The sequence below is a fragment of the Euleptes europaea genome, chromosome 3 (assembly GCF_029931775.1).
Source record: "Euleptes europaea isolate rEulEur1 chromosome 3, rEulEur1.hap1, whole genome shotgun sequence".
Lineage (NCBI taxonomy): Eukaryota > Metazoa > Chordata > Lepidosauria > Squamata > Sphaerodactylidae > Euleptes > Euleptes europaea.
The window spans coordinates 3456844-3479148 of NC_079314.1; the positions used below are offsets into that span (position 1 = coordinate 3456844).

The window sequence follows — 22305 nt, forward strand, 5'->3', positions numbered from 1 at the left end:
TATTACTGGACTGAGTGGACTTCCCATAGCTACTCCATCAATCTGTTCATAAAATTCTTGATCCCATAGGAAATAACTTGTTGTCAAACAATGGTGAAATAAGGCTGTTATATCTTCTGGAAAAATCTGGTTAATCAATGAGATTGTGTCTTTAACTGGAACCTTGGTAAAGAGGGATACAACATCAAAACTGATTAATATATCCTTTGGATTGAGTCTTAACGGACTGATTTTGTTGATGAAGTGAGTTGAATCTTTGATGTAAGAAGTGGTTTTTCCAATGTGGTCCTGTAGGAGGGTGGTCAAATATTTAGCTAATTCATATGTTGGGGAACCAATGGCACTCACGATGGGTCGGAGTGGAACGGAATCCTTATGAATTTTAGGTAGTCCATATAATCGTGGTGGTTGTGCTTCAGTCTTGCATAGTTTTCTGTGTGTGTCGGGATGAAGAGTGGAATTCTTGATCAGAATGCTAGTTTTCCTGGTAATTTTGCAAGTTGGATCTCGTTTTAGTTTTTTGTATGTGGCAGGGTCCAGAAGTTCCTCAATCTTCTTTTTGTATTCTTCTGTTTTCATGATCACTGTGGCATTGCCTTTGTCAGCTGGTAGAATAATGATTTCTGGATCTGCATTGAGGGTCTTGATGGCGTTTCTCTCCTTGCGTGTTATATTGCTAGCAGGGGGCTTTGCTTTTCGTAGAATTCTTGCTGTCTCTCCTCTTATTTCCTCAGCATCTTCTTCAGGTAGATTACGAATGGCAGATTCTACATTTGCAATGATGTCTTCCACTGGAATTTGGGTGGGAGTGACTGCAAAGTTTCCTCCCTTAATTAATGGACATTAATGGACCGTGCAAGACGGATCTGTGAATCACAGTTTCTCAAGGAAGAAACTAACCATCTAAATCACGCACTGCTAGCAAACGGCTACTCCAAGAATGAAATCAGAAGGGCCATTGAACCAAACAAAAATCAGAAAACTCAAGAAAAACAGTCTCCCATAGGAAAGGTATTCTTGCCATTTATTAAAGGAGTCACTGATAGGATGGAGAAACTTTTGAAAAAACATAACCTACAAACAGTGTTTAAACCCACCAAGAAAATACAACAAATGCTACGATCAGCAAAAGACAAAAGAGACCCCCTCACCTCTGCAGGAGTATATCGTATACCTTGCAGCTGTGGAGAAGTTTACATCGGGACCACAAAACGCAGCATACAAACAAGGATAAAAGAACATGAAAGATACTGCAGACTTGGCCAACCTGAGAAATCAGCAGTGGCTGAACATGGACTGACACAAACAGGACACAGGGTCTTATTCCAAGACACTGAAAGACTGGACAATTCTACCAACTATTTTGTCAGATTGCACAGAGAAGCCATTGAAATTCACAAACATCAGCACAACTTTAACAGAAAAGAGGAGAGTTTAAGAATGAATAAGGCTTGGCTTCCTGCCCTGAAAAACCTCCAGACAAAGACAACATTCAACAATAGCCATACAGATTAGTTTTGGATTACACACATTAACAGATCACTTCAGGATACAATGGTGCCATATTAACATACCATACCCTCATTAGCACATTATCTTGATACTTACAGGACAATACTTTTGCAGGACAATACTCAGCTCAAACCCAACCCCTTTCTGACTATATATTACTCTTTCTACACCCTTGACACTGAGAGACACTGTCCTTCAGTGTTACTACTCTGAAGATGCCTGCCACAGTTGCTGGCGAAACGTCAGGAAAGAAAATTCCAAGACCACGGTTACACAGCCCGGATAACCTACAAGAACCAAATAGAAGATTGTTCGGAGGGGAATTGATCTTCACAAGGAGCTAAGTGCGAGGAAAGCAGTAAAAATGAAAGTGAAACCTTTTGAGCAGAATACCCCACAAGTCTTGGGATCTTTGTGTGTATAGCCTGAGGTTTATCATATTCTCTCTCTGGAGGAGAAAATCTATAATGGCAGCAGGCCATAAAAGAGACCCAGTTTGGGAATATTTTAATGAAGTTTCTCTAGCTATGAGCAAGGCGGGCATGTGTGCAAAACGCAAACACTGCAACAATGAAATGCAAGGCCTGGTGGCCCAAATGAAACCGGAGATAGATAATTGTGAAATTGCGAGGTGAACTATCTATGTATTTCTAATAGTATAACCAAATCAGTAATTTTCTGGATATAACTGTAAGACTCATCTGAAAAAGTTATTATTCTAAAAATGAAAAGCTTCATCTGGTTGTACATATTAAGATTATACCAGCAAGAATGTCTTTATGTAGAAAACCATGATTTAAATCAAGTCTGACTAGTGATTGAAATCCATTTGATTAAAATTAAATCCACCCTGCAGAGCCCTATGCTGCCTGATCCTGAATTTGACCAGCAGCCCATCGAAGTCACTACTGTCTACTCAGACGGGCAGCGGCTCTCGTAGGAGGTCTTCCGCATCACTCACAACCTGATCCTTAGATATGTCGGGGATTGAACCTGGGACCTTCTGTATGCCAAGCAGATGCTCTGCTACAGAGCCACAACCCCTCCCTATGAGTCTGCTCTCACAACACCATCCGGTGCAACGTTCAAATCAACAAGAAGATTTGGATGTAAAGAATAATATTTGAATTCCTGTGAAACTTTTTCTGAAGGAAGTGAAACTGTTTTAACACACAGCCACAAGGCTCCTCAGGAGAAAAGTCACCATTCTCTGGCTTTTTGGTGAGGGTTTATTTTTTTAAAACGTCTTAAAACAACAACAGCAATGTACAATGGTTATTACACAGTGGGGTTACACGGGGGAGGAGATCTGGTGAACCAGCGGGATGGGAGGTAGCCAGTACACACACACCGTGCCAGGACTGAGTCTAGTGGCGGTAGTGAGGGCTCCGGGATCGGGACCGCGAATGCCTGCTAGAAGGCAAAGGGCAGCCACGTTAGTACAACAAGCATACTCTGCAAATCACGACTCAGATTCTCCCCTCCCATTTTCTATCACTGTTGTGGTCAGGTGGACGTGCCTAAGCCTGCGCAAACCCCAGTGTCTGCCTGCCCTCCCCCCCCCCCCAGCAGAGGATGAAGATAGAACCCGGGTTTAAAGCCAACTCTGTACTTGAAGTATACAATGCAGGCATCTGAATTCCCCCCTCCCCAAACACCAAATTCCAATTAATGCGCACTTGGTGTTTGTACATCAAGGATAATGGAACTGAGCCTTAAAGAGCCACTCCTTCAATAAGCTCCAAGGGAGAGGGAAAGTGGTCAAGATGGGCCACGAGCCAGGGGCACAAATGTTCATGGCTTAATGGGGCCTCCGGAGGAAATCTGAATGTTCAGACCGGCACTGGGGGAGGCCGGTCCCGTTTTTGTGTTAAAGCGAAAGGGGTAGAACTTTGAGATTCTATGTGCTTAAAGCCTCTCACGGGACTACTCTAGGATTTGGGCCCTGTGCCTGAGCTCTGCGGTGGAGAGAGGAATTCAAATAAAGCAGACAAAACAAGGGTGTGCCCTTGTGCAGTTAACAGTAGGGACAACTGCAGATTCTACCCCCAGCTTGAGAGATCACAACTTGGTCTACACTAAAGCCTGCACAGAAAGGAAAAAACACACCATGCGCAGAGGGAGCAGCCCCAACTCGTAACGGAGAAGGGGAAATGGCTCTTCAGAAGGGTTACTCTGCTCTTCCCATATTCCGGCTCCTTCACCAACAGGCCTGCTACCCCCGACCCCCGACCCCAACTGCAAAGGCAGAATTTACCTCCTTGAAGAACTATATTCTCGGCCTGAAAGACAAAAGAAGAGACCCACACACAGTCAAGCTGCCTCCCCAGTGTTGTGCCGCTTGGCCTAGGTCAGGAGTTCCCAACCTTTTTGAGGCTTCAGGCACTTTTGGAATTTTGAGAAGGGGTGGTGAGGGCCACCCCAAAATGGCTGCTACAAGGGGTGGAGCCAAACCAAGCACTTCCTCCTCCTTACTTTGCAAAAGCATCACTGAAGGGAAATAAAAAGAAAGGAATGGAAGCCCGAGGGGAGGCAGGGAGAAAGAAGGGACAATAAAAAGAAGGAAAAGCCTGAAGGGGGACTAGAAGCACGAGCCTATGCTTACTAGTCCTTCCGATCCTCCAGTGGCTGCTACTGCACAGAAAACCTTTTTGTTAGAATGAGGCCAGCCAATAACAAGCCCAGCCTTGTAAAGGCCCCTCCCACTTTCTGAAAAGCTCAGAGGGTACCAGAGAAGTACTGGGGAACACCATGGCGCCCACAGGCACTGTGCTGGGGATCCCTGGTAAGTGGGGCTGAGACAGGTCAGAGAGAACTGTGACTAGCCCAAGGTCACCCAGCAGGCTTCATGTGGAGGAGTGGGGAAACAAACCTGGTTCTCCAGATTAGAGTCCGCCACTCTTAACCAATAAACCACGCTGGGAAAGGGAATGTGGAACCAGAAGGACTCGAGAACAACCATCATTAAAGGATGGATCTAAAAGTTGCAGGGCAGCCTATGCCCACTGCTAAGAATTCGTGCCAACGACCAGTCAACAAAATATGTTTTATTATTATTTTTTAATGGAAGCTGCTCTTTGGATGCAAGCATCCAAATGTCTACAGCGGTCATGAACTGCATCCAGGACTGCAGACGCCGGGTTTAAGAACCAAATCTATTCCAAAAGCAGCTGTGTCCGGGCAGGTCAGAGCAAAGGGTCAGCCTGCCAACTGTAACAATAATCCCTGTATGCTACTCGAGACCAGTCCTTGGGAAGCATGCAGGGGGCATGGCTGCTTGGCCAAGAAAGCCCTAGTCCATCAGGTGAGGCTCTGAACCTTGGCAGAAGCCTCACTGGCAGAGTCAGGGCTCCAAAGAAGTACAACCCCCCTCCTCTGGCCTCCCCACACCCTCCAACTCAGACAAGTCCTGGACACTCACTGTAACGCGGGGAAGGAGACCGGCTCTGGCGGCTGTACTGCCTCTCCCATTCTTCCCGCTCTTTTTCTCGGCGCTCGCGCTCTCTGCCAAGAAAAATGGGGGGTTAAAGGTGCAGGTACTCAACCTACCCCCTCCCTGCTAAACTCCTCCCCACCACTTCATGCGAGAGGATGGGAGGAACCGCAAGAGGCATTACTTCATCCTGATCTTCCGAGCCATGGCACGCAACTCATCTTCTCGCTCCTGGAAGAGAAGGCGGGACACCGATCAGCCAAAAGGCGAGCCCCAAAAGGGAGAGGGCGGAAAAGCCGTCTCCTTCCCTATGTCCATGTGCACCAGCTATCATTTGTCAGGCAGTTATCTGTTGGCTACCCACCATTTAGGTGGCCTGTCTGGCCTCAACCAGAGGCTGAACCTTCTCCATTGGCTCTGCAGGATGGGCTCCCGGAAGAGGTGAGCCCTCCCCCTTGGAGAGCTTCCAGAGGCACTGAAAGCTCTGCCTGTTTGCCAAGGCTTTTGAGGGCTTTGATTGGCAGGCATCCTTTAAGGAGGGGAAGGCGGACAGACTTGAGATTCGCGATTTTATTTTTGGTTTTAACTGAAAACATTTTTAACTATTATAGTAAACTGCCTTGAAACACAAGAAAAGGCAGGATATAAATGTTTCAATAAAGAAGCCCACAAGGGGCACAGAAAAAGCCAATGGAGTCCGGTGGCCCGCACAGAGAACCAACTCATGAGTTCTGCAGTGAGGAAGCGACCACTTCTGAAACTGGAATAAATTATGCAGATTGGAATTACCAGTCTGGAGACTGCTGGGTAATTCTGCGTGTGATCGCTGGGGTGGAGGGGAGTTTACAGACTTTTGGGCTCCTGGTCCTTGAACATACAAAGCTGCTTTCTACCAAATCAGACCATTAATCCCCTCTAGCTATTTGGTGCCTGCACAGAGCTGTGCATTCACACCCTCGCTTACAATACTATGCACTAAATGCTGTTTGACAGAGAGGTGCAAACACAGACCCAAATCTAGCCATCCAGTTCTTGCTTCCGCCTGTCAACTACACTCACTATATCATAATCATCCCAGGATTGAAACGCTTAAACGGTTTACATCATCACTCTTTGCTGCCAAATCTCTCTGCCGTGCACAATTTATTCTGCTCGCAGAATAGAGGGTTTTTTTCTTGATTGCAAGATTATTTGTGCCTGCCTCTTACCTGTCTTTCGTGTTCCTGTTGCATCATCTTCTCCTGGGCAGCTTTTTTATCTGCTTTAACTGGAGAGGAGGAAAGGAAGGAGAGAGGCAATTCTAGCAAGCACGAGAAACAAATCCGCAAAGGGGAGAAGGGAAGGAATGAGAAAGAGAGAAAAGGATTTTCCCCTGCCCGCTACCCCTGTGATGCTTACACTGCCGGTTAAGTGCCTTCTGCATACGCAGCTTCAGTTTCTCCTGCGGGGTCAGCTTTGGCTACAAGGTAAACAGAACAGGGTCAAGGGCCTGCAGTCCCAAGCCAAGGGGCAAGCACACTGAACTTTCACACATGTGGGAAAGGCCTCCAAGGAGACAGCCGTGAGAATAGCAAACCTTCCTGCAGAGATCCAAAATTTCAGGAGGTGGGGAAGCAGAACACAAGGGCTCTCAACTAAACAAAGCCAGAGTTCCCCTAGAAGAAAGCCTGAGATCCCCTCAACAACATCTCCCTTCCTAAGGAGAACACCCCAGAGTCCACCCCTCTTGGTGTAGACATTGAGCAGGAATGTCAAACCTAAAGCCCGCAGGCCGGATCCAGCCTCTTGACAGCTCTTATCTGGCCCGCGAGGCAGCTACCCACACCTCTCACTCTCGATCTGGGCTGGCGAGGCATGGCCCGACTTGACCAAGTGACATTTATGTCATATCCAGCCCTCGTAACAATTGAATTTGACACCCCTGACATAGAGGGTTAGTGAGGCCGGCCAAAAGAGCCCATGGCCACAGAAGACCCCAATGAAACTAGATTTTTGGAAAAGCAGCCTGTTTTCAAGTTTCGGCTGGAGAACTGGAGCTCATGGTGAGGGAGAAGCTGGCCAAGGATCGACCCCCCCACCAAGGATAAATGTTGCAAGGACCCAGCTTCCATAGCCCTCAACTTCACTCCAGCCCCACAAATGCACCCACAGAATTGTCTGGCTTAGGACAGCGCTTTCCTTGACACAAGAAGATTTCCTCCGGATAAGGAGCCTCTTGTGCTGGAGGGGGGAAGGTGCCGCTATTAGCTAAATGGATCCAACGCACTGGGCGGGGGGTCGTGTACACTGCCAACTGGGGCACATAAGAATTGACTCTAAGCACCCAGGCACTGAAGATTTTTAAAGGGGGTTAGAGTGTGCATGCACACGCCCCTTTTCTCAGGCCACGATGCGCCTCTAAGATCACTACTGTACCATTGGTACAAATTTACTAGGGAACCTTTTTGTTGGGGCTGATTACATTTTGAGTAGCAATCCTGGGACTTCCCATTATTTTCGCCTGCCAATATGAGTTCTCAGCTTCTTCCTGTGCCAGGATTATTTCAAGTGCTTTCCGGAGCACCAGGAAAAGCAGCCGAGGCTTTTCTTGAGAATCCCGTTTTTCCTATTTAAAAACATGGCAGCTGTTCCATGTGCAAACATGACTTGTGCAATAAGGAGATCTACGATTGCAAGCTGCGGCCCCCAACGTTGTGCCCGTGCCATTCCCGATGGTCTGCTGACGTCTGAGAGCAGCCGCAACATGGAGAGATTTGTTTGGCTTGTGCAGCTTTGGGTTCTTTGGACCCATGACCCTCACTAAGAACAAAGGACCGGTGAACTAGGAAGGCAGGCCCAGATTCAGCATGTTTCAGGAATCTGCTCACACGGGCTCCCTTTTATCAAGACCTGACTTTTTGTCCATGCTTGTTTAAAACATTTCTGCACAAGTATCTGGAAATAAGGACATAAGAAAAGCCCTACTGGATCAGACCAAGCCCCCTCAAGTCTGTTCACACAGTGGCCAACCAGGTGCCTCTATGAAGCCCACAAACAAGGTGACTGCAGCAGCACCATCCTGCCCGTGTTCCACAGCACCTCATATAATAGCCATGTTCCTCTGATCCTGGAGAGAATAGGGATGCACCATGACTAGTATCCATTTTGACTAGTAACCATGAATAGCCATGAACATGTCCACTCCATGAACATGTCCACTCCCCTTTTAAAGCCTTCCAAGTTGGCAGTCATCGCCACATCCTGGGGTAGGGAGTTCCACAATTTCACTATGCGTTGTGTGAAGAAATACTTCCTTTTATCAGTTTTGAATCTCTCATCCTCCAGCTTCAGCAGATGATCCCACGTTCTACTATTATGAGAAGGAGAAAAGCTTCTCCCTGTCTACTTTCTCCACACCATGCATAATTTTATAGACCTATATCATGTCTCCCCTTCTTTCCAAGCTAAACAGCCCTAAGCGTTTTAATCGCTCTTCATAGGGCAGTCACTCTAGCCCCCCAGTCATTTTGGCTGCTCCTTTCTGCACATTCTCAAGCTCTGCAATATCCTTTTTAGGTGTGGTAACCAGAACTGTGCACAAGTATTCCAAGTGTGGTCTCCTCGCAGATTTGTACAAGGGCAGTATGATAGCAGCAGTTTTATTCTCTATTCCTTGTCTAATCATGGCCAGCATGGAATTTGCCTTTTTCACAGCAGCTGAACACTGGGTTGACATCTTCATCAAGCTATCCACTACCACCCCAAGATCCCTTTCTTGGTCTTTCTTTGGCAGCCAGACCTCATCCTTTATGAGCCCCAGCACTGGATGGAAAGGTACAGCAGACAGGTGGACCATCTGGTGAATGTTAGTTGCTGGGATTCCTGTGATGGGACAGCACTTCTATATCTGGACCCTGGTCTGATTCAGCAATGCACTTCCTTGGTTTAGCTAAACTCAAGAACTCCGAGCTGAAAACTCCTAAGTATGAGCATAGGGATTTTACTGGGAATGGGGGAAGACCATGCAACTCTTATGTACAAATCAGGAAGAAATTAATAAATGTCTTGCCGGCTGTAGCCCAAACCCAAACTGTGCACAGATGGAAAAAAGCTTCCAACTACGACAGATTGGGACAACAAAATCTGTGATATTATAGGAGCAGATAAAATAACTTTCCAAATAAAATGAATGGAAAATCCTAATCATCGAATCACATTTTCATGAGAAATGGTTTCCCGACTTGTCATACTTCCAAGTTCAATATTATATCTGATAAACAGAAGGAAAAACAAAATCTGGTATTTACAGTTTAAGGAATACTTCAAGCAGCAAATGGTTCAATTCAATTTTAGTTCACTGGTATAATAACTTACAGGTATTGCTTACCCAGTACCCATACCAATATTTACAAGTGTTGTTTACTAGATTCCTGTGTAGTTAATGTTGAATTCAGGTTTAATGTAATTTACTATTAGAATAAATTATTATTTTTTTTAAAAAAAAACCTAATTTACTCCAAATTTACTGCCCTCCAAAGAAGCTTGTGTAATGGAGCCATCATGTCAGTATAGAGAAATAAATGCTGTATGCATTTAAGGTGCCACTGGATTTTGCGGGGGGGGGGGTTGCTACAATAACGCGGCTATCCCTTTGTAATGTTCAGAGACTAGACCAGGGTTTTATGGGGGAAAGCTCAGGCCCCCCACACTCACCCAGTCAAATTAATGAAATGCCTTGAACTAAGAGAAAAGGTGGGATATAAATATTTTAATTAATAAATAATAAATCAATAAAGAGTACAGCTGGGGAGTGGAAGTGCAGCTTTGGGCTCTGACAGCAGAGAAAGGGCTGCCTCTTACCTGCCTGCCCACCTCTTCCCCATGCTCAGCAAAGTGTGCAAACAGTCTCCAATGGGGAAAAATATATCACAGAATCAAGCGTTCACAATGGGATACGCAGAGGTTTTACCTGGTGGTTCATTCGCACAGAAAAAAGGTGTACAGCACCAGAGGCTGCAAGACTTTTTATAACAAATTGTAGCTACTACAAGAACATACAAAATAGTTGTAACAAAAGCTCAAATGAAAAGTGAGGCATATATGGCAGTACACGCATAATGAGTAAAAACAAAAGCGTTGATAATATTACACAAAATTCCAACAGTAAACCAACAACAGTGACAGTATGCCAGCTAATATCCTGTTTCGATAACTCTTCTTCAAACTGTAACCTTGGGGTTTGTAGCTATTATCCAAACTGAAGAAATTATCCTTTGGGACACAAGTAATTCAGAACAATGAAGCCATAAATTCAAATAGGCATATGCAGTGTGGAAGGCAATGGGCCGTGTATGTCCCTGAATTACTTGTATGTCACAAAGGATAATTTCTTCAGTTTGGATAATAGCTACAAACCCCAAGGTTACAGTCCAGCATACTATCACTGTTGTGGTTCTGTCATACATATTATCAACGCTTTTGTTTTTGCTCATTATGTGTACAGCCATATATGTCTCACAATTTCTTTGAACTTTTGTTACAACTTTGGTATGTTCTCGTAGTAGCTACAATTCATTATAAAAATGTCAAGGCCTCTGGTGCTGTGCACCTTTCCCCCCCCCTTCTATCAGAGGTTTCTCTGTTCTCGTTTTTTCAGTTCATCCAACATACAAGTTAGAAGCGGCTTCTGCTGTCAACAACTATCCTGCATGCCTGAAGTGACTCTGCTCTCCCTCCCATCCCACCCCCATATTAAAGGATCATTTCCTTGATAAGTTGCCCACACATGATGGTGGGTAGAGTACAGACTCTAATCCCCAAGGTGCATTTCGATGTAAGTCACCCAATGTCAAGGGAAGCAAGTCAGCCCTGTGCTGGATCCTGTCTACCAACTCTGCCCCCATCCTATTCTCATGACAACCATCCTCGGATAACCCAGGCGGCCACCGTTCCTCACACCTGTGGGTGCTTCTGAGAGGCATACAGGAACTTGAAGGAAACCAGCAAGCAGACCAAGAGCATGTTCAGGGAACCACCAGGCAAGAGCTGCTTAAAATGAACAGGACTTGAACAAGAAGCATTTGTTAAAATAACAGAAGATTAAAAGAATGTGCAGTGTTCCTTACAGCTGGGGTCCCCAAACTTTGTGAGCCTGTGGGCAACTTTGGAATTCTGACACAGTGTGGTGGGAACAGCCACAAAATGGCTGCCGCAGGAGACAGAGCCAAGCACAAAATGGCTGCCACAGGACATGGAACTACACACAGAGGAAGCCAAAGAGCAGAGGGAGAAGAGGAGTAATTTTTAAAAAGCACTGGGAAAGAGGAGGAAGAGAGAATACAGCCAACACAGTGGTGGCAACTGCCACTGAAACAATGTTAGTTTAATCTGCACAGCCGATCAGATCTCCAGGAGCAAATCAAAAATCCTGCCAGGCAAGACCCCCCCCCCCCGCAGGGTCCCATCCACTATCTGAAAACACTTGGTGGGCACCATGGTGACACTGACAACACCAGCCTTACAGCAGGCAGTTGGCAAAGACTGCCAGCATGGCATAATGGTTAGAATGTCGCACTAGGACCAAGGCCTGGTCACACCCACTTTTTAAAAACTCTTGGCAGGCACTAGGAAAGGTGTTGGCAGGCCCCATGGTGCCCATAGGCCCCATTTTGGGGACCTCTATGTCATACATGCATTCCTCCAAAATTTCTGAAGGCCTAGGAGAGTGGGATCCACAAAAGAAAGTTTCATTTAATTCTCGAATTACAAGGAGGCAGCCAGAAAAAAACAGGTCCTTGGGCATTAGTCCTGGACCAAAGCAGCAAGACCAGATTTTTGTGGATGCTCAAGTGCTTGGGGGCTCATTATGCAGGCAGAATATGAGCCTGGGGTTTTTCTACCATTCAGGAACAGGGTTAGCTCTGCTTAACCTTCTGTGATCTTCCCAGTGGCGTACGGCTGAAAAACAAAGAAGCCTGCACCAAGTAAACATGTGGCTGTTCTTCGAGCGCAGAGAGGAAGGAACTCATTCTAGAACTTGTTGCCCACAGTCTTTGAGACTACAGGCCGATTGCATAAACAAGATAAGGAGAGTTCAGAGCCGTTTAGAATTCCCCACCATCTTTGCAGTGGTCCCAGCTAAGCAGCAAAGGATTTTTGTTTTGCTATAACCTGCTGGGATTTTCCCCAGCTTCACTAAAACAGGAGCACCAGTAACTCAGGTAGGCATCTTAGGCTGATGATCTGGCCAGAACAACCCCATCTACATTACTAAGTGACTCCACGGTGTTTCTACGTGCACCCCCACCCCCAGATGACAGTCTTAGGCCATTACAGTTCTCGTGACCAACTGAGAAAGACCCTATTCATCTTTAGATGTTTTGCTTATCCAAGAAGGAAAGGTAGCCTCCAATTCCATCTGAGTCGCCAGCCCTTTCAGCCTACTCCTTGACTGCTGAACCCATTATCCAGGATTACTCAGTTTAAAAACAAACAGACTCCTAGGACTACATGATCCCAAGCAGAAGAGAATCCCCCTCATAGTTTCTAACCCTCAATGGAAAAGAGCAGTGGACAATGTAACTGGCAATTGGTCAGGGTGTGTACACATACTCACAGAGCAGTGACTCAGACCCCTCTGTTGGGTACAGCCCGTAGCTCAGGGGCAGAATGCTTATTCTGTATGTCCCAAAGGCACCAGGGTCAGCTCCCAGTTGAAACACTCTCAAGGAGCAAAGAGTGGGGAAGGCAGCTTTGCCCCGGAACTTGGGGAGCTGAGACCAGGCGCAGAAGACAGCTGGGAGGAGGACTGGAGGGTGAGTCCCGCTCCCTCTGTACTGCTGCTTCACACGCAGCCCTCGTGGCTGCCCCCCCATTTCCTGAGGGCTGGCTAGGGACAGGCAAAGAGAGCAACGCTGCAGTTAGCCAAAGAAAAGGCTGTGATGAGAGGGAGCGTCGGCAGGATCCACGTTTTGGTACTGGCACAGGAGCTAGAAACAATGGCTGTTTTGCAGGATATGTGCAATGAAAGCAGATTGACGTCAGCCAATACAAAGAAAACAACAAGACCCCAGTCGCTAAGAATGCCCCCTCAAACCACACACAAGAACCCCACCCCCCTCCCCACCCCGTCAAAATCAATGGCATCTCCCTGAATTTCTATCTTTGCTACAGAAGTCCCTCTCAGGTACCCATCATCACTTCCTGCACAACCCTCCCGGCAGACAATGAAGTTAAAAGCTCAATGTTAAACCTCTCTTTCCCAAAATTCCAACTCCACAATGCTAGCATAGAAAGTTCTCATATTTATTTATTTTTATTCCCAACTTTGCAAGCATCTGAGAGGTTCTCCGTCCCTGCCAGAGTCTGAAGCAATGAATTGGGCATCCACATTTTTAAAACCTCTATTTCTTTTCTTTCTTTTTTTGCCTGCATGTCTATTGCTTCCCCCGAGTCTTTTTCTGCAGTGCTGGGGATTTTAAAAAGGTGAGGTTTAAATTCTTACTGACTTTGGCAGCTCCTGTCTCTTTACCACCAGCAGTCTCAGCCCTAGAGAAGAGGAGGGGTGGAGAAAAAGGAAGAGAATAAGCATTACAGCCTGATCAGAAAGGGCCGATGTCCGAAGCTCAATCCAACCTGGGAGAGGTTTTTATCTTGGAACCATGACACAACAAGGCACGTATTAACACATCTTTATCAATCCACTCTGCTAAAAAGAAGACAGTCTTCCAGAATCTGCCTGGATCACGTGAGCTGGCGTGCCCCAGCTGGCAAATAATCCATTTGGAGTCTCAAGTCTTTCACAAACACTCAGACAAATTGCCTACTCACACAAGTAGCAGTTGTTCGACAGTGTTCAACAGTGGAATCAGCTACCTAGGGACGTGGTGAGCTCCCCTCACTGGCAGTCTTTAAGCAGCGGCTGGTCAAATACTTATCAGGGATGGTCTAGACTGATCCTGCATTGAGCAGGGGGTTGGACGAGATGGCCTGAATGGCCCCTTCCAACTCTAGGATTCTAACTGCAAAAATTGTGCGAGCACCTTATTTGCAAAAACAAGCTGGCATCCGTGTGTGTGTGTATAGGGATCAACTCAGACCAAGGTTGGATCTGCCGCGTATGCTTCTGTGATCTCAGGCAACCCACAATCTCTCAGTGCTCAATTTCCAGGCTTCCAAACAGGGACATGAATGGCATCCTTCCTTCCAAGTGAAATTTTCACATACTCAAAGAATTGAGGGTTACAGCTACCGGGCCAATGGAACACAATCTGCCTACCCAACGGAGTGTGACCACCCACCTCCCCACTCGGGAAAACTGTGGGGCTCTCCAGAGTCCAGGTTTCCCTATTATGCCATTAGCATGGGAGACTGATCATAGAACAGCTTGCCACCCAGCATTTGGTTCTGGCTGTTATTTCTGCAAGAAAAACATGCTTAACAGGATGGGGTCAGTCAGAAACTAGACAGGATACCAAACAACGCTCTTTGGCCTGGATTAGCATTTTGCAAAGTTCCTTGCCCCTCTCCCTGACAAAATTATACGGAGGAATCTATGCAAAACTAGTAAAAAGAGCAAAACACAGAAAATTATTCTTAAAAATTCTACAAGTCACAGAAGCCCAGAGAAACACTCAAGCTCACCATCAAGACAGAAGAAAGGGGGGGGGGAAGACACTCACTTTTTCAGTTTCTCCCCTACTGCAGGGGAAGCTGCAGGCCTCAGCGGTTTATCTCTGGCCGGAGATGCTGACCTGCTGCAGCTTCGCGATTCGCTGTCGCTTCCGCTGCTGCTGCTCCAATGTCTCCCTCCCCGGCCACTCCACCGGTACCGTTCCCCAGACCGGGAATGGCTCCTAGGGACAAAAGGCTATTGCATCAGGGGGTTACGTCCAGCTCCCCAAAATCCAGACAGCTCATTTACAGAGCACGGGTGGTGACCCAACCACCTGGCTGACTCACCTGGATCTGCGGCGGGAGCTATAGCGCCAGCCCCTCTCTGTCGAGCGAGATCGGGAGTGCCGCCGTCCGTCCCGTGAGCCCCCTGCTGAGTACCGCCTGGTTCTGCTGCGGGAGCGGGAGTATCTGTGGCTCCGCGAGCGGGTGTAGTGGCTGGCTCGGTGATATCCGCCAGCCCTGTGAGACCGTGAGCTGGAGCGCGAGCTGGAAGACGAGGTGGTTGAGGACGTGGAAGAAGAAGAGGATGTGGAGCGTCGCCTGGAAAGGGGAGAGAGGGAATGCTGGCTACTTGTACAGAGGGAGTGTTGATCGGCAGGCGCAGCAGGAGGGGTAGGGAAGATGCCCTGGGCTGCTGGGCCCCAGCCCCGGTGAGTGAGTCCCATCAGCAGAGATGCTTCCAAATTAGTGACCAACCGTGGAGCTCATGGCAACTGTGGAAAGTTCTATCCACACAACCCTCATCCCCTTCTTTTTGTTCTTTGAAACAAGCTCCAATGCTAGAGGAGGAAGGCCTGCGAGACCCTTGGGGCATCTAGAGGAACATTGGACTGAGGTACTGGTTTACTGCAAGATCTCATGGCCAGCTTCTGCTCTTAATCTAGCATGGGCCATAGGCTTTTGAGGATGCCAACTTGCCTTTTAGAGGAAGCAAGCACGCATTTTCGCTCTCGTGCTCACTGGAGAGAATTTTGTCCACCCACATGCTCAATCTGGTGGAAAAGTTCTGCATGGGGAAAGAAGTGCTCTCGGAGAGACTGCAATTAAGGTGAGCCGCTAAGAGGCGACCAGGAGCCCGTCACACATAACTGCACACTCCACTTGAATAATTTTGGATATTATATGCATGGCTGCCCAAGCCCAGTACAGGCAAAGAAAGAGGCCTTATCTACTGGCTGCCACAGAAGCAGAGCAGAATTTTGCAACAGTTCCTTGCTCTTCTACCTAACATAGTCAATATCTGGAAGAGGCTGTGGCTCAATGTCAGGAGCAGGCCATGAGGACGGTTCGTGGTTGTGCTTCTAGGTGTTGTTTTACTATTCTGTCCAAGGCCAGTCCATGCCCCGTTTAGTCTTCATAGATTCCCATACTGTGGGAATCGCCAAGTACTCCTTCCTGCCTCTGAGAGGGGGGGGGGTTGCCTGGGTTACCAGTTATCTCCTTTTGCTTTTCCATATATGCCATGTACCTTGCCTTTGCCCCTTACTAGTGTCCTTTTGAATATGGCTTCTGAAACCTGTCGATGATAACCAATAAAACTGCTTTCGTGGATTTGCCGTCTGCTGGAATCTGTTTATGGTTTGCCGCAGGGCTAGAGCTCACATTCAGCAGCAGAGCACCCACTTTGCCTGCGGAAAGTCCTCAGTTCAGCTCCAGGCATCTCCAGTTAAAGAAACTCAGCTAGCAAGGTTCTCAAACCTCAGGACTCAAGGGAGCTACTGCCAGTCAGCAATACGGAACTGGACAGACAAAAGATCTGACTGGGCATAAAGCAGCTTCCTCTGTCCACAATCTGCAGAGTTACCCTAACTCAGCAACCAAAGGCATGGCTGAATAGGACTTCTCCAGCAATCAGGGTTGGAGCGGGGTCTCTCGGAACCCACTAAGCTTCTTCTGCCTCCCTGTGCCTAGCAAAACCAAAATCATGCAAAACAAGAGAAAACTGTGCGCTTGGCTTAGTATTTTCATCATCTATCTCAGTGGGTTTGTTATGGGCTTTAACATATGGAACATATAAACTGATGTATTAGTGTTGTGCATAGACAGAATTTACCTATTTCTGAATTATGAAGCTTTCATATATGAGGCTTTCATATAGAAACCTTTAAGCTAAACAAGCCTGGACATGTTTACTGTTCCATTCATTCAAATGACAGTTCTAAGTTGCTTGGTTAGTAACATTCAGTTGAATGTGAACAGCTAAACATGAATGCAGAAATGTATTCTTATACAATGAAATTTGTGCCAAGTCTGATATCAGAGGAAATGCTTTGAAGTAGTCATTTCCCTTTCAGTTTCTGAAGCTGTGACTTTATGGTAGTGTTCTTCTGTTCAACAAAAAACTACTCTATAGCAACCAACTGCAAGATGCATTTCAATAGATGTTATGCTGTTTTAAGGTTTATATATATTAGAATATTAGTAGAATATTGAGAATATACTCATTTTAGCGCATTCTTTAGGATAGAAAGATGTTTGTAAAATGAAATGTTACAGAGGTATGTATTAACTACAATAACTGTTTTTGTAAGGAAATAGCTGACTGTTCACTATATTGTCATGACAACAGATTCAACACTAGTGTTACAGACATCCTTGACTGGAAGAGGAAGTCCTTATATGCAGTAACTAGGTATAGGGACACTGCAATGGATTTGAGGCTAGAGTCATCCCAAATCCGACAGTCATCCCAAAACTGACAGCCATATTATGCAACTGATGTTGAAAACATATAAAAGAGGAGCAGAAAAGAAGTTAAGTTAGATTTCCTTGATCCTTGCGTGGATTGAAGGGTTCTCACTAGAGCTCCCTAGCCTGGGGGTTCCCACAGATCTCTCCAACCCTTGCGTGGACTGGAGTTATTATGTCTCTCTAGCCCTTGCGTGGGTTAGAGCTTTCTCGTTCTTGCATAAACTAGGGGCCTCTCTGATTTTTTGCAAAGACCAGAGGTCTCCTAAAAATATGGAGACACTCATAGACTGAGTCCTTGCATGGACTGAGGATTCTCAGAGATTTCTTTGGTTTTGGCATACACCAGAGATACACAGATTTCTCCAACAAATGGAGAGTCTTAGAGGTCTAACCAGTCTTAGGATAGGGGACTCTCAGATCTCTCTAGTCCTTATAGACTGGAGAGATTCACAGATGACATAATTAGGTAAAGTAAGCCTACTTACTCATATATAATTCTAGATATTTTGAATTAAGATACTTTTAACTAAATCAGATCTTATTCACTGAACAAGGTACTACTAACCATTTTTCAGATTTCTGTAACTGTTGTTTTCTAAATGAAATATTATTACTGTTTTAAGGTTTGAAACTCTTAAATGGAGAGTTTAACATAGAGATTGCTTTAGAGATTGTTTGTAACATGAAATATGTTTAAGACTTATGTCTGAACGTTTGTAACATATAAAGACTTTGTAACCATCTACATACATACATACTTTATATGTTAAGACTGTACATATTTATATTTTAATTGAGGCACTTCAATAAAAAGTACTTTTTGTACAGTAAGTTGAGTCCTGCTTATTAGGTGTCTAACTGAATAAAATAACATACTTCTTCTCAGCAAGGGGTCGATTCTAAGAGCATAAGTCACTGAAAGGCACTGACCCGCTTCAGGTTTTCCATATGGAGAAAAAAATAGGAGAGAGAAAGAGAGAGCCCAGCAGCACGTGAGTTCCCCCTGCAGTCTGAAGTGGTTCAGCCCACATTCAGTGTGGAGGCGGCCTGCATCACTTGCAGAACTGCAGTGTTTGGGGTTTCAACTTGCAGTAAACCAGCATCCTGAACGTCACAATGAAGGAGATGAAAAGAGTTAATTGTGTTAAATCAAACCAGACACGTACGGTGTCTTAGATCTGCTGCTGCTTCTGGGAAGGAATAGCAGCAGCAACTGAGACTATCGGGGGGAGACGGGGTACATGCTGATGGGCAAGACACAGCTCGACAATCTCCCCCCAGCAGAACACAAGAGCCCCTTTTTGCCCCCAACCCCCTTGACATCCCTTAGACCAGTCCCTCTGTTTTCCAGAACTCCACAGAAAGACCCTGAGTCTGAAGGAAAGGGGGTTTCTTGACCAGACTCTGCAAGGGCTGCAAGGGGATTGGCTGACAAGAGCCACCAATGGGAATGCAGCCACGCCTTCTCAGGGAGGGGGAGGGAAAAGTAAGAAATCAACCTTTGACCCCGGAATGGTCTCTGCTTTAAGGTTTGGGAAAGCGAGGCAGCTGTGAAAGTTACCGACCGGGAAGAGGCGCTATGACCTGCTGCAGCGCTGCCCTGCTGCCCTTGGCCGGAGCGTGCCTTGCCGAGGGAGGTGGCCTTCCGGGGGGCTCCTCCGGCTTGAGCGGCGACCGCTTCTTCATCACTGCCCCCGAAACTAGTGATGAAGGTAATCTTCTCCTCATGGCCTGGGGAAGGCGAGCGAGAGCGGGAACGGGACTCGGAAGTGGATTCGGAAGGGGACCTGAAGGGCAAAGAAAGAAAGAAAGGGTGATCGCTGACCAACAGGAAGAGCAGGGGGTTGGCCAGCTCCGGCCTATTTTTTGTAAGAGAATCCAGTTCCAGTGCAAAATGAGCGCCTGTATGCAAATGAGCATTTAAGCGTAACTTGAACTTCCGGCATATCTTCAAAGTGGCTGTTAAATAATAAACTACGGATACAGTAATAGCCTTATCTTTACCAGACAACAGATAGGTTAAGTGGTAGTATATCTTGCCCTGAACTTTTGGCGAATCTTCAAAGCGGCCATTAAATAACTATGGATAGAGTAACAGCCTTATCTTTTCCAGACAGCAGATAGATTAAATGATAGTCATGAGAACAGACAGGAAAGTGTGAAATCAATGGAATAATAAAAGAAGATCTTATAGAAGATAAATCACAACTGAATAAAAAATGGGCGAGTGTTTCTGTCTTTGCCTTTCCATACGTGCAAACTCTCTGTTCAACTGGGCTATATAAGAATCTGCCAAATAATTTGTTGAGTGGTAAGGCATTGTATCTGGCCGAGCAGAAAAGTTTGTGAAAGGTTGGAATGGTTAAGAATTCTAGATAATCTGGAAGCACTGGGAAAGATGGGGCGCTCTGTCATCAGAAGGAGGGTGCACATTTCCTTTTGGCATCACTACATAGTTCAAGATTGTCCCTTTGTTCTAAATCTGTATCTTATTCATTACTAAAGGCCGGTCTGAGGGAAAACTTAGATATTTTGGTAAGAGAATCCTCAAGGCCCAACATCTTTTATTTTTATTTATTAAAACATTTATACCCTACCTTGAACAATGAGGAAAGGCAGGATATGCATGTTTTAACAAAAAATTAAATAAATGAACATGGAAAACAAGAGTACACACTCAGGATCGTCTGCACAGTTAATACTATTAAATAATACATCTATAAAATACTTTCAGTGACCAAAACAGTTCAACGCACAATTTTTACAACCACTCTGTAAGATGGAAAGGTTTATTATCTTCATCCAGCAGATGGGAAACTGAAGCCTGACTGTGACGGACAAGGGGTTGATCTGCAGCAGGAGCTGAGACCAAGAGTGGGCGGAGCCAGAAAGCTGACCCTCTTGAGAGACAGAGAGGGGGTTCCAAGCTTTGTGCCCCGCCTGGGAGGCGGCTGAGAGAGGAGCCCAGGTTCGAAGCTGGTGGACCTGTGTGACAGGGAGCAGTGAACAACCCTGGGAAACTGAGGGGTTCTGTATAGCCTCAACTAGTGGAACACACAACCTGTGGAGGGACAGGACTGACAACTGGGTGGGAAAGGGCCCTTTCTCAGGTCACCGTCTCTGGGAAAGGGCTATTTCGGCTGCAGGATGGTGTGGAGGATCACTACCACTGGTGTGGAGTAGTCAGTGAGAACTGGGAATCTGGTAATTCCCCATACTTCTGTATTGTTCTCTGGGGAATAAGAGATTCAGAGTTTCTTCATTCCCGTTAGCTAGGTTGGGAACAGAGTCTGTGAGAGTTCAGAGGAACAAAACTAAGCTGTAACTTGAGCACTGAAGAAACCTAAGAAAACATCTAAGCTCAAGACAACCTGAATAACATCTAAGCTAAATCTAAATTAAGCTCTCTCTCTCATTATATTGTCGAAGGCTTTCACAGTCAGAGTTCATTGGTTCTTGTAGGTTATCCGGGCTGTGTAACCGTGGTCTTGGAATTTTCTTTCCTGATGTTTCGCCAGCAACTGTGGCAGGCATCTTCAGAGTAGTAACACAGTGTTACTACTCTGAAGATGCCTGCCACAGTTGCTGGCGAAACGTCAGGCAAGAAAATTCCAAGACCACGGTTACACAGCCCGGATAACCTACAAGAACCAATCTCTCTCTCATTCTTAAGGAATCTTGTGTATATATGCGTGTAGTTTTGTGTTCTCCCTCTAATTCTGCCTTTTCCTCAAAAATCCATCTTGTGAATACTGTTCAATAAATTTCCCTGTTTTGTTTGTTAACGTTAAGAAGCCTCTTGTGTCAAATGCCTCTCTGAGGTAAACACTGGTGTGGGACTGAAAGAGAAAAATAATAATCTCCCAATACACTCCGACTAACGTTTTCCCACTCCGACTAACGTTTTCCCACAGCCAGGCTGAGAGAGTGGGTACTAAAGAAGAGTAAAGGAGCTGCGTCATACTGACAAACAAGGACTTGCCCAAGGCCACCCTAATGAGTCTGCGGCAGAGGCAAGGTTTGAACTGGGATCCTTCTAGAGGCCAGCTTATTTTCTTAGCCCCCTTCCCCCCCCCAATACATCAGACAAAACTGATTGGCTTTCAGCGGCCAAGCAACCATCTGTGCGTAAGAGTCAAGGAGCACCTGGCTGGACCCAACCGGCACTCTTTGCAAGAATCCCAGGAAACCACAGGTGCTAAGTGGTTTGTTGATAGAAGGCAATCTACCTTCTGCCCATGCTTGGGGCACAGCATGCATAAAAGTGTATTGTCTCCAGGTGGCAACACAGGCTGGGTTTGCAGGGCTGCAGTTCAAAGGACTGCAAATATTCTGTGGACCAAAACTCCCGTATTCTCTTGTGGCACAATGAAGCCATCAGCGTGGATTCTTCCAAGACTGCTTGGCCTAGCTGCCCCTCTCCACGTAACACAGTGCTAGCTTCGGCAGCACGTATACTAAAATTGGGACGATACAGAGAAGATTAGCATGGCCCCTGCACAAGGATACAACAACGTGATAGCTCATTTAATAACTTGGCTCTAATTTGCCAATATACATTCCCACCAAAGCACCATATAAGCAATACAACAATGAGGGAGTCCATATAACTTGTTAGAGCTATGCACTCTCAATAAGCAGTTGCACTTCAATGCAGCCAAAAGAAAGTGTGGCAGGCTGTGGTTTGCAGCAGTCTGTTAATTAATATGTGAAGGTTTCTGTTCCTTAGCTGACTTGGAAGAATCAGCACTGAGAGGTATCAGACGGCAGCGTTGAAACAGCTTGGAGAAAAGCAAACAGTGTGGCTAGCTCAGTGCAGCTGTTTCGCATACCCACACGGGGCTAATGCTTCGTCAGAGGAGCGTGTAATAACACCAGTTATTACATGCTAGAGGGCATGCTAGAAGCGCCCGTTTAATTATATTGTTCTATGGCTGGAGAAGAACTGACGAAACATTAACCCCGTGTGGGTATGTGAAGCAGCTGTACTGAGCTAGACACGCTGTTTGCTTTTC

At 46.1% G+C, this 22305-nt stretch overlaps 1 protein-coding gene and 1 non-coding gene across 5 annotated transcripts in view; one reads left to right on the plus strand and one right to left on the minus strand.

Moving 5' to 3' along the window:
• Window positions 1-2846: 2846 nt before the first annotated feature.
• Window positions 2847-22305, minus strand: part of CLASRP (CLK4 associating serine/arginine rich protein) — a 33214-nt gene continuing 13755 nt past the window's right edge. Inside the window, exons 11-20 of one of the 4 annotated variants that reach the window (XM_056847217.1) lie at window positions 18856-19077; window positions 14885-15139; window positions 14605-14778; window positions 13432-13471; window positions 6344-6404; window positions 6154-6212; window positions 5130-5176; window positions 4934-5016; window positions 3770-3794; window positions 2847-2925 (exon numbers count right to left, since the gene is read on the minus strand). In XM_056847217.1, coding sequence (XP_056703195.1) covers window positions 2880-2925; window positions 3770-3794; window positions 4934-5016; window positions 5130-5176; window positions 6154-6212; window positions 6344-6404; window positions 13432-13471; window positions 14605-14778; window positions 14885-15139; window positions 18856-19077 — 1012 coding nt within the window. In that variant the 3' untranslated portion in view covers window positions 2847-2879. Of the gene's footprint in view, window positions 2926-3769; window positions 3795-4933; window positions 5017-5123; window positions 5177-6152; window positions 6213-6343; window positions 6405-13427; window positions 13472-14604; window positions 14779-14884; window positions 15140-18855; window positions 19078-22305 lie in introns of those variants that run through there. The other 3 variants (XM_056847218.1, XR_008933239.1, XR_008933240.1) reach the window with 3 other exon arrangements.
• LOC130475885 (U6 spliceosomal RNA) lies at window positions 21724-21827 on the plus strand. The gene has a single exon (XR_008933258.1). It is a non-coding gene; the product is annotated as a U6 spliceosomal RNA (small nuclear RNA).